Source organism: Myotis yumanensis, unplaced genomic scaffold (genome assembly GCF_028538775.1).
Source record: "Myotis yumanensis isolate MYYU_CA2020_CCGP unplaced genomic scaffold, mMyoYum1.0.hap1 SCAF_9, whole genome shotgun sequence".
NCBI classification, from domain to species: Eukaryota; Metazoa; Chordata; class Mammalia; order Chiroptera; family Vespertilionidae; genus Myotis; species Myotis yumanensis.
The window spans coordinates 73,091,679-73,104,000 of NW_027223760.1; the positions used below are offsets into that span (position 1 = coordinate 73,091,679).

The 12,322-nt window shown below is 48.1% G+C and overlaps 1 protein-coding gene across 4 annotated transcripts in view; it reads right to left on the reverse strand.

The window, feature by feature from the left end:
- COG5 (component of oligomeric golgi complex 5) overlaps nucleotides 1-8,993 on the reverse strand; it is a 205,364-nt gene extending 196,371 nt beyond the window's left edge. For all 4 annotated transcript variants that reach the window (XM_070424649.1, XM_070424650.1, XM_070424651.1 and 1 more), the window contains exon 1: nucleotides 8,897-8,993. In XM_070424649.1, coding sequence (XP_070280750.1) covers nucleotides 8,897-8,990 — 94 coding nt within the window. In that variant the 5' untranslated portion in view covers nucleotides 8,991-8,993. The remainder of the gene's footprint in view (nucleotides 1-8,896) is intronic.
- Between the last annotated feature and the right edge of the window lie 3,329 nt (nucleotides 8,994-12,322).

A 12,322-nucleotide genomic window follows, 5' to 3' on the forward strand; every position in this document is an offset into this window, starting at 1 on the left:
AATAAATACGTAGAAGTGAGCTCAATGTAGGTATAAACCACTATATCCTAATCATATTATAGATATAGGTAAGTCTGCCCTGACAGACTATGAGATAAGCAAAATATAGTACTTATGAAAACACTTCAATTGTCTATATCCACTATATGTGTGTGTGTGTATACATACACACACACACACACACACACACCCACACACCATATATGGTGCTCCATGTGGGCAAGATCTTTATTTACTATCACATCCCTAGAGCCTGAACAATGCCTGACACATCAGGTACTCAATATTGGTTGAAAGAATTAATTAATTTATTAATCAGCTGGAAGTATCATTCTGCATTCTTGACTACTTTCAAAGTAGAGTTGAGTAAAAGAAGACTTCTACTTTGGCCTTAATTCTGAGACACATTTCCTTCCAGTTTGTCAAGAAGTTCTCAGAATTAAGAGTGTGCCATGCAGACAAGTGGAGGGCCATTCCAAGAAGAGGGACGGTTTAGAGGGCAGCACATACCATGGCACATGTTCAGAAACAAGGGGAATACTGACTTCAGTATGTCTAGACCACAGTGTGTGTGTTGGCCAGAAAATGTTAATAATAATAGGAGTTGTGGTGCCATAGGAAGGTTGGGGGAGGGAGGACAGTTTAAAAAGAGGATAATAAGACATCCAAATGTTCAAACTATATTGGTTTTAAAGCCAATAAAGAGCACTATCAGGTTTGTTTTAATAACAGTTTCTAGCTCAGCCAGTATGGCAAAGTGGTTGAGCATCGACCTATGAACCAGGAGGTTGCAGTTAGATTCCCAGTCAGGGCATGTGCCCAGAAGGGGGCATGCAGGAGGCAACGGATAAATAACTGGATCTCATCATTGATGTTTCTAGTTTTCTCTCCTTCTCCCTTCCTCTCTTAAATCCATAAAAATATTTTTTAAGAATCCTATCTAAGAATAGACAAAGGTTGAAGTTAACCGTACCTCCGCTACGCTTCCCATTGGCTAATCAGCAAGATATGCAAACCAAGATGGCGGCCAGCAGCCACACAGTTGAAGTGAGCAGGAGGCTTGCTTGCTCCAGTGATGGAGGAAGCCAAGCTTCCTCCCTGCTGCTGCCCAGCTCTAAGCTCCACTCTAAGCAACAAAGTTGCAATTATAGAAGCTAAACAAACCCCAGATACCTGCTTTCAGCAGGCAGTGGCCTCGGAGCTGGAGCGGCAACAAAGTTTCAATTATAGAAGGTAAATAAATCCCAGAATTAAAAAAGAAAAAAGAAAAAAAGGAGAGGCTGGGAGCTTCAGTCCCCAGCGGGCTTGGCCAGCCTGAAAACCCTCAGCCCCTCATCCAGGCTGGCCAGGCACCCCAGTGGGGATCCCCACACTAAAGAGGGTGCGGGTAGCCTGAAAACAGCCATCAGCCCCTCATCCAGGCTGGCCAGGCACCCCAGTGGGGAACCCCACCCTGAAGGGAGTGTGACCAGCTGCAAACAGCCATTAGCCCCTCACCCAGGCTGGCCAGGCACCCAAGTGGGACCCCCACCCTGATCCGGGACACCCTTCAGGGCAAACCAGCCGGCCCCCACCTGTGCACTAGGCCTCTATCCTATATAGTAAAAGGGTAATATGCAAACTGACCCTAACAGCAGAAAGACAGGGAATGACTGGTCACTATAACACACACTGACCACCAGGGGGCTGACACTCAATGCAGGAGCTGCCCTCTGGTGGTCAGTGAGCTCCCACATGGGTTGCTCTGCTCAGCCACAAGCCAGGCTGATGGTTGCCAGTACAGCGGTGGTGGTGGGAGCCTCTCCTGCCTCCTCAGCAGCGCTAAGGATGTCAGACTGCAGCTTAGGCCTGCTCTCCACTGGCAAATGGACATCCCCCGAGGGCTGCTGGGCGGCCAGAGGAATGTCTGATTGCCATCTTAGGCCCAATACCCCGGGAAGCAGGCCTAAGCCAGCAAGTGGTCATCCCCTGAGGGGTCCCAGACTGAGAGAGGGCACAGGCCGGGCTGAGGGACCCCCTCCCCCCGAGTGCACAAATTTTTGTGCACCGGGCCTCTAGTCCTATATAATAAAAGCCTAATATGCTAAGTGTCCAGTCAACCGATCGGCCGTTCAACCAATCAAAGTGTAATATGCTAATAATATGCTAAGGCCACCCAACCACTCACTATGACATGCACTGACCACCATGGGGCAGTCGACCAGTCAACCAGTTGCTATGATGTACACTGACCACCAGGGGGCAGATGCTCCAACTGGTAGGTTAGCTTGCTGCTGGGGTCCAGCCAATCAGGACTGAGTGAGATGGGCCAGACACCCCCTGGAACCCTCCCGCGGTCCCTCCCTGGCTGGCCAACCTCCTGTGTCTCTCCCAGCTCTGACTGTGCACCGGTGGGGGACCGTGGCCTGGCCTGCGCCCTCTCACAATCCAGGACCTCTTGGGGGATGTCAGAGAGCCGGTTTCTGCCCAATCCCACAGGGGGAGCACCGCTCAGCCAGAAGCCGGGCTTAGGGCTAGCGAGCGCAGCAGCGGTGGCAGGAGCTTCTCCTGCCTCTGCAGCAGCGTTAAGGATGTCTGACTGACGGCTTAGGCCCACTCCCAGGGGGATGCCAAGAGTTGGACATCCCCCAAGGACTCCGGGACTATGAGAGGGCACAGGCCCAGCTGAGGGACCGTGCCCCCCCCCCCCCCAAGTGCACAAATTTCATGCACCAGGCCTCTAGTCTTTACATAAAGATGAACATGAACATACTTCAAGGATAAGGCTTATTAACATTCAAGAATTATTTTAAAGTTTGTGTATGACAGATAATGTTTCTCTCTCTCTTTCTCTCCCTCTCTCTCTCTCTCTCTCTAAGTATGATCTCAGATGCAGATTAGAAAAAAAAGTGTCCATTTAAAAAAAAAATTTTTTTAATCTATTGGGGTGACACTGCTCAATAAAACCATACAGGTTTAAAATGTATAACTATAACATATCATCTGCATACTGTATCGTGCACTCACTTCCCAAAGTAAAGTCTCTTACTGCCACCATTTATCCCTCTTTGCTCTCTTCCACCTCCCCCCCACCTCCTTTTCCCTCTGGCAATCACCATACTGTCGTCTATATCTATGGGTTTTTTTTCCTTCTTAATCTCATCATCTTTTTCACCCAGCCTCCAATCCCCCTCCCCTCTGACAGCTGTCAGGCTGTTCTATGTTATCTATGATTCTGTTTCTAGTTTGTTTCTTAGTTTATTTTGTTAATTAGATTCCACATGTAAGTGAAATCATAAGGTGTTTTCTGACTGGCTTATTTCACTTAGCATAATATCCTCCAGGTCTATCCATGCTGTCACAAAAAATACAATCTCCCTGTTTTTTCATAGCCGGGTAGTTTTCCATTGTGTAAATGTACCATAGCTTTTTTAAAAAATTATATTTATTGATTTTTAGAGAGAGAGAAAAAAAGAGAGAAGCACCAATGTGAGAGAGAACCATCCATCTGCTGCTTACCACACATGCCTCAACCAGGGATTGAACCCACAACCTGGGCATGTGCCCAGACAGGGAATCGAACCAGCAACCTTTCGGTGCACGGGACCATGCCCAACCAACTAAACATACCAGCCAGGGCTACCACAGCTTTTTTTTTTTTTCAGCTACATGTCTATTTTTAATTCAATATGTTAAATATATTAATCAGACAAGTCACATACTATAAATCCAGGAAAATACACAAATATAAATGTCAGAATGTCATTTGTCTTCCTCCTCGAGTGAGTTTATGTACATGTGGAAGGAGGTGGCAAGAGAGAGTCAGTAGGAAGAGACTGAGAAAGGCTTGCCCAGGTTGGTGGGTCCCATCCCTCCCTCTCACCCTCCCCGCAACCTCAACCTCTTCCTTCCTGTATTTGCAGCAGCATTTGGCTTATTTACAGCACAGCAGTGTGTGTTAAAAATGGTTTATCTTACAAAAACATGAAGGCCAGGGCTGGGATGGGGGGTAAGACAAACAGAAGGGGTCTCCCCCATGAATGCATCCCCCTCTTCCAGGGGGTGACCTCCCGGAACAGGTGAGGAGGCCAGTCAGTCTGCAGCTCCAGCCCCGGCAGGGGACGGTGCTCCGGGGGATCCAAGGTCCATGGGCTCAAGGCACGTGGGGTGGCGTAGGAGGGTGCGCACACGGTGCACACGTGTCCCTAGGCTGGGGTCAGAAGGGCAGCGTCTCCATAAAGATCTTGTCGACGATGGGCGGAGGGGGCACCAAGTCCTCCAGCTTGAGGTAGAAGATGCGCTGCAGGCCTTGGGTGCACAGGGTCCGTAGCTCGGGCAGCTTGCCCAGCAGGCCTGACAGGCAGCTGGCCGGCTGGGGCTCACCCGCCACAGCCGAGGTGTGCTCCTTCAGGCAGCTGGCGATGCGGTTCTGCAGCTCCTCCACCCGCCGAGGCTCCTGCAGCCCGCGCCGGCCTGTGATGAGGACAAGCGTGGAGAGGCACGCAAAGGCAGGGACATCAACAACCAAGCTGTGCAGGGACCGAGAGAAGGCCAGAATGCTGTTGGTCCAGTCGCCGAAGCCCCAGCCGGTGTAGCATGAGGCCGGAGCAGAAGATGAGCTTCCCCTCGCCTGGCTTAGACCTGGCTTAGACCGGTAGGCCAGGCGGAGGATGAAGAGCTGTTTTATCCACTCATCTACTAATGGGTATTTGGGCTACTTCCAGATCTTGGCTACTATAAATAACACTGTGTCCACTTGATTTATCTACAAGGAAGTCATTGGAGACCTGGGCAAAGCGATTTCAAAGGCATAGCAGGAGGGTGACTGGGTCCTTGAGCAGACAAAAAGAAAATCTAGAGCACAAGGGGAGGGCAGTCCTTAGTTAGGAGCAGAGACTTCACTTCTGTTGTAATTGAAAGTATGAGAGGAAAGGGAAGAAAAGATGGCTGCAGGTTCAGGTTTAGCTTATAGGTTTGATGGCAAGAAGTGGAGAAAGCTCACATCTGGTAGATGCCTTCTCACTCACTCTCTCTCTTTTTTTTTTTAAACTCAGCGAGGATATGTTGAGGTTGAGAGAGAGAGAAATGTGAGAGAGAAGCATGGATCGGTTACCTCCTATACAAGCCCCAACCTAGGTATGTGCTCTAACCAGGAAACGAACCTGCACCTCTTGGTATATCGGATGCTTCTCCAACCAAATGACTGACCCAGACAGGGCTTTTTTTTTTTTTTCAAAAGGGAGGTAAAAAGTTATTTGTTAAGTTTCAAGGGAGAGGTTTGAAAAGAGTATAGAAGATTTAAATAACCACTATGGAAGATGGGTAAGAGAACTAAACAGGAAAATATAAAAAGCATAATTGAGTAATATTTAACCTCCCAAAACTGATTACAGTTTCTGGAATGCATCCTACTGAAATATATACCTATGTCTGATATGTGCTGTTTCTTCCACTTCTTCTGGGGAGTTCTATTTACACTTAAAAAAACAACTCTATCTAGACTTTCCTGACACTCCCCTAACCACTCCCCATTATCATCCTCCTCTGTAAATAAATGTTTTACTTTGTACACAATTTACTACTACCCTTACAATCCTATTACAAGTGGATGTCTTTATAGCTCTATAAGACTATTTCCCCTACTAAAATGGTGAGCTACTTGAGGGTGGGAACTGCCTATATACTAGGAACTAAAAATTTCACTCAACTGAATTTAAATTAAGATACAAAGATATATTAGACAGAATCTACCCTACAGAATCTAACAAAATCTAGTTCAGAAAACACCACCATTAGCGTTTGCTGTTGTGGCTCAGTTGGTTGGGCATCACTCTGTGCACCAAAGGGTCACCAGTTGGATTCCTGATCCAGGGCATATGCCCAGGCTATGGGTTCCATCTCCTGTTGGGGTGTGTGTGGCAGACAACCAATCCATGTTTTTCTCTCTTTCGCTCTTCCTTCCTCTTTCTAAAAATCAATAAAGGCATATTTTTTTTTAAAAAAAAGGAAAACAAAACCATTAGTTAAGTTTTGACAAAAGTATATATGTTATGAGAAGCCAAGTAATTACCCTAGCTCCGTGGTCGGCAAACTGCGGCTCGCGAGCCACATGCGGCTCTTTGGCCCCTTGAGTGTGGCTCTCCCTCCTTAGGAGTACCCTAATTAAGTTAATAACAATGTACCTACCTATATAGTTTAAGTTTAAAAAATTTGGCTCTCAAAAGAAATTTCAATCGTTGTACTGTTGATATTGGGCTCTGTTGACTAATGACTTTGCCGACCACTGCCCTAGCTGGTTTGGCTCAGTGGACAGAGAGTAGGCCTGTGGACTAAAGGATGTGGGTTCAATTCCAGTCAAGGGCACTTGCCTGATTTTTGGGCTCCATCTCCAGTAGGGGGCATGCAGGAGACGGCCCATCAATGATTCTCTCTCATCACTGATGTTTCTATCTCTCTCCCACTCTCGGTTCCTCTCTGAAATCAATAAAAATAAGCCAAGTAATTAAGGGCAATAACAACATATACAACAGTCAGAGAAAACAATTTAGAACTGTCAGATGTAAGAAACACCCAAATCCTGTAAGAATTTTCATGTGTTTAAGCCAAACTGATGACAACTGCCAGAAAGCAAAATCTCAATGGATTTGAGAAAATGCTCCAGAGAAGACATAAGGGGTTACATGAAATCCATTGGTGGTAGATTAGGGAGGCGGAAGAAAGCAAAGCTAGGAAATCTCTAAGATTGGATAAAGGGTAAAATGAAAAGACAAATACTTTTTTTATGCAGGGCGTGGCTATACAGTTAAGCCTCGGACTGAACAGTTGGCAAAGTCACAAACAAGTCCCAGCTTAGAGGGCACAGTCCTCTTAGCATAATTAGGCTTGACCTTATGAGGCTCTCTAGATCTTATCTGGGCAGCTAATGGGCTGAGGGAGATACAGCAAGTGCTGCCAAAAGGAGTGAAACTCACAAGAACTTTGTAACTATGGTGACCACTACCTTGTTTACCTCTGGCTATAAAATAAAGGCTCAGCTTGCCTCTGGATCTCTCTCTGGGGCCTCAGCCAGGCACAGGAAGATCCATCTAGACCAGCCATGGGCAAACTACGGCCTGCGGGCCGGATCCGGCCCGTTTGAAATGAATAAAACTAAAAAAAAAAAAAAAGACCGTACCCTTTTATGTAATGATGTTTACTTTGAATTTACATTAGTTCACACAAACACTCCATCCATGCTTTTGTTCCGGCCCTCCGGTCCAGTTTAAGAACCCATTGTGGCCCTCGAGTCAAAAAGTTTGCCCACCCCTGATCTAGGCCCAGCTTATTCTCTTTGTCTTTTCTTCATCCATTCGCTGCCCTCTGGCTCGGCACACTTTTACATTGGTGGATACTGGATAGTTAACAAGTAACACAGCAAATAGAGATGGTATGTGGGAGAACAAGATAACAATGAGGGGGTTCTGTGGTCCGGTGTTCTGGTGGGAGATTGTGCCCTGAAGGGTATGGTAAAAGAGAGTTACTCTGACATTCCAATGATATGTTATTGTAGATGCAACAAGACAGTAGACAGGCTCAGTTAAAGATTGAGCTTTGTCAAGAAAGACACCAGCCTAGGACATGACTAACCACCCCAATTCGTTTTCAGTTAGTAAGTTTTAATTGCAGACCATCCTATGTGGTTACTTTAGGTCTCTGAGTTTGTATGGCTTACCAGGCAGGCCTCCCCTGAGCTTGTCAGGTTTAGTTTGTGCCCCCCACCCCCGCCCTTTTTTAAAATATATTTTATTGATTTTTTTACAGAGAGGAAGGGAAAGGGATAGGGAGTTAGAAACATCGATGAGAGAGAAACATTGATCAGCTGCCTCCTGCACACTCCTCACTGGGGATGTGCCCACAACCAGGGTACATGCCCTTGACTGGAATCGAACGCAGGACCCTTGAGTCCGATGGCCGACGCTCTATCCACTGAGCCAAACCGGTCAGGGCTGTGGCCCCTTTTTCATCCACAGAACTTTCATTTATAATCTACTATGGTCTCCAAATGTTTGCATATGATTCTTGCTGTGATGTTCAATTCTGCACCTACTATATGCAAGGTGATGCTATTAACAAACACTGTGGAATACAAATAGTAGTTTTACAACGAGGTAGAAAAGATTAAATTATCAAATTATTTTAATACATGGTCGAATGTGACAATTCAGGAAGAAAATGAAGAACAGATTAGAAGGCTCTTAGGACTCTGAACTTGATTCTGAAGAATAAGAGATATGGGGCATGTTGACTGAAGTAATACACCTTAACGTGCTTGTCAAATGTATTCTGTTGAGCTTATCTTCTAATATCTAGCAATTTCTATCCAAAACTGTCAATAAGCCTGACTACTACATTCAATTCCTATCGTTCATCCCAGCCTGCACGAATGCTGCAAACCCTCTCCCACGGCTGTGGACAAACGCCTTTAAGGAGACAAACGAACCTGCAGGAAATGCCACGTGTGCGGCCCCAGAATGTAACAGAGGGGACGTCCTTACAAGTAAGTCCCTCTTTCTCCTGCGCCTGCCGTCTGCTCTCGTCCGACACTTTCCACGGGATGAGACGCTTCACCCTTCGGCCAAGACGCGCGGCCCCGGCCAGCGGCGGCCAACGCGAGTCCCCCGTCCCGGGTCCCAGGACTTCAGGGAAGCCCCGGGCGCGGCGAGGGTGGAGCTGCCATGAGGAGCCGCCAGAAGCCAGCTGTCCCAGGGCACGAGCCCTTAAGGCCAGCACCCGGGCGCCGGGGGCCGGGCGGAGGGGAGTGGTCCCGTCGAGGCCGGAAAACTTTCCGCAGAGCCACCGGTTAGGCCCCCCCCCCCGGGGCCCGGGGCGGAGCAGGGCAGCCCCTCCGCCCCACGACCCGCCGCCCCGGCCTCCTTACCGTCCTGCAGAAGCTCCCGGACTGTCGCTGCCGCCGCCCGGGAGCCCAGCGCTCCGGCTCCGGCCCCAGCGCCGCCGCCGTCCTCAGCGTCCATGTTGTCAGGTCCCGCGGTGATGACGTCACGGGCCTGCCAGCCCCAGTGGTGACGCCCACTCCCGGCGCCACCCGCTCCGCCCCGCCCACGGCTCCGGACCTGCGGGGTGAGTCGGCTTCGGCGGCCGCAGCTGGACGGGTCCTGTCCGGAGCCTGCGGGTCCCAGCGCAGCCGGGAAGCCGGAGCCCGGAGCCCGGAGCCCGCGGACAGCGCCGCCCGCGAGGGCTGGTGTGGCTCCCGGGCCGCAGAGAAGGTGGGCGCCGGGACGTGGCCGCAGCGCTGATGGCTAAAGCAAGTATTTAACCTCAGAACGAGGGCCCCTCGGAGGCCGGAGAGGAGAGCGGGGGTTTGTGGGAGCTCGGCCGGCTTTCCCCGGGCACAGCTGGCGGAGCTCTGCCGGCTTTCCCCGGGCACAGCTGGCGGAGCTCTGCCGGCTTTCCCCGGGCACAGCTGGCGGAGCTCTGCCGGCTTTCCCCGGGCACAGCTGGAGGAGCTCTGCCGGCTTTCCCCGGGCACAGCTGGCGGAGCTCTGCCGGCTTTCCCCGGGCACAGCTGGAGGAGCTCTGCCGGCTTTCCCCGGGCACAGCTGGAGGAGCTCTGCCGGCTTTTCCCGGGCACAGCTGGCATTCCCCGGGCACAGCTGGCATTCCCCCGGCACAGCTGTCGGGAGCTAGAGGTTAGTTACCCAGCTTTCTCTGTCCCACGCCCGGATTCTCAGCCCTGAGCTAAGGCAGACGGGAAAGGCCGGGAATGCCAGCCGCCGGGGTGGGTAGTGGGAATTAGGGAGAGCCCGGAGTCGGTGCAGAAGGAGGACCGACACGTGTCAACCAAGAAAGAACACGTGCGCTCAGTCTCTGTCCCCTCGCCCAGGAGGTCAGACCTGCTTTTCTGCTTCCGCTCAGTTTCAGCCACGTGCTTTGAGCGATGCCAAACTTGCTCATATATATTACAAACGCATGGGCTTTCCGAATCTCAACCAACAGTACTGAAGCTGTAAAATCCAGTTAGTTCTCTTGCTCTGGCCGGTTTGGCTTCCTCGATGGAGCCTCGGCCTGCGGACTGAAGGGTTCCGGGTTCGATTCTGGTCAGGGGCACATGCCCGGGTTGCGGGCTAGATCACAATTGGGGGGCATGCCGGAGGCACCCAGTCGGTGGTTCTCTCTCATCATTGATGCTTCTATCGCTCTCTCCTTCTTTCTTCCTCTCTGAAATCAATAAAAATATTTTTTAAATGAAGTTCTCATCTTCTCCGCTGCTACATCTGCATTAGTTATTCACCTAGATTTCTCCCAAGATAAATGCTGATAAATTAACAGAGCAATCACGTATGTAAGAAGGTTAATTTAAACATCCTCCTATATAATAAAAGGCTAATATGCAAATTGTCCCATCAACTGGGAGTTTGACAGAGAGTTCAACTAGGGGCAGGGCCTGCAGGCCAACCGCCTTTGACCCCCTATCCCTGGCCAGCCAGACCCCACCTGTGCACAAATTCGCACACCGGGCCTCTAGTTTCTTTATAAAAAGAAAATGTAATACAGCTTTATATACACACAGGGAACTATTTTTTCCCCCCAAATCAGAGTTAGGTGGTTCTCTTAGTTCTCCTAAGAGTATTTCAAGAAGTTGCAATAGTAGTAATTACCCTGTGCTAAACACTTTTCTAAGTACTTTATAAATCTAAATGCATTTAATATTTAAACAGCTCAGGTGAGCAAGTCTCATGGTACACCGCATTGTGTTTTCTCTCTTTTTTAAAACTATGTTTTTATTGATATTAGAGAGAGGAAGGGAGAGAAACATTGATCAGCTACCTCCTGGGGATGGAGCCCGCAACCCAGGCCTGTGCCCTGACCTGCGTAGAACCAGTGAACTAACTCTAGGAGCATGGGACTAGCTCAACCACCTGAGCCACACCCAACGAGGACTTGCTTTCTCTGTCTCTGGTGTTTCCTAATATCATTTGTTTGATCTCAATCGTGATAGGCTTGATGGTTTTGAATAGAGGTCAAACGAATTGTCAAGGGCGGTGTGCTCAGGCTCAGGTTTCATTATCTGAAATACACAAAACTTAAAATCTTTAATGTTAATAGGGTTATCTTTGAAACATAAAATTTGTTTTTCTTTGCTTGGCCTTTCCACTGGATGGTACCCACAATCCAGGTATGTGCCTTGACTGGGGATTGAACCAACAGCCTTTCAGTATAGCTACACTGGCCAGAGCTGCACTGCAAGAATTTAAAAAACAGGCAATTTAGTCAGAGGCACTGACCTCTTCTCCAAGATTGTCAAATAAAAAGATAACAGCAGCCAGCACAACAATAGCCGTCTGGTGTGAGTGAAGCAAAATTATACCTGCTCTGGCCTGGTAGCTCAGCTGGTTACAGCATCATCCCAATATGCCAAGGTTGTGAGTTTGATCCCTGGTCAGGACACATACAAGGATCAACCAATAAATTCATAAATAAGCGGAACAAGTAGATGTTTCTCACTTTCCTCTCTAAAATCAATAAATTAAAAATATGTATTTTAAGTCACAAAAGCCAACTTTAAAAATTACACCTATTTTTTTTGTCAGATTGGCAAAATATGTATTTTTTGGTGTCCTGCAGAATTTTAGTAATTAGAGCATGTGTGCCATGAGATGAAAAAGGTTGAAATCACTGCCCTGCGTTATAAACTCGAGAAGAATCTTAATGGGTATATAAGGCCCAGGCCAGTCTAGGCCCTCTCACTCTTCAGTTCAGTTAGAACTCAGACAACACCAAATTACTAATGGTTCACGGAAAACATCCAGCATTTTCCAGCATCTGGTTTTATACTGTTGTCTGTAGCTAGACACTCCCCCATCTCCCATGTAGTATCAGCTGAAGCTTTCCTTCCTCCATTGTTGACTCCCCTCACTTCTCTAGACAGTTATTTCCACAGTGGTTAAATTGTGTGTGTGTGTGTGTGTGTGTGTGTTGGAGCTATTGTGTATGTCTAAAATGTTTTTTAAGGATATAGGAAATGTATTTTCATCTCTTTCCAACATATAGGAGGAACTTAATATTTGTTGAATGAGTAAATACATGTTCATGCCTTCAAAAACTCATGAAGAGACTGATATGTGTTATACTCTAGAAAAGTAATTGCAAATTGCACATAATAACATAACAGAGGAATGGGTGTAGTAGGTAAATAAGATCAACTCTATTTGGGATTCAGAAAAGGCTGTCAGGCTGGGGGATTATGAGTATGTACAGAAACTGGGACAATGAAGATGTGCTCAAGATTTAATTAAAGGTACCACTTGGTTGACACACTTAGGGGAGATGGAGAAGTAGAGGGAAC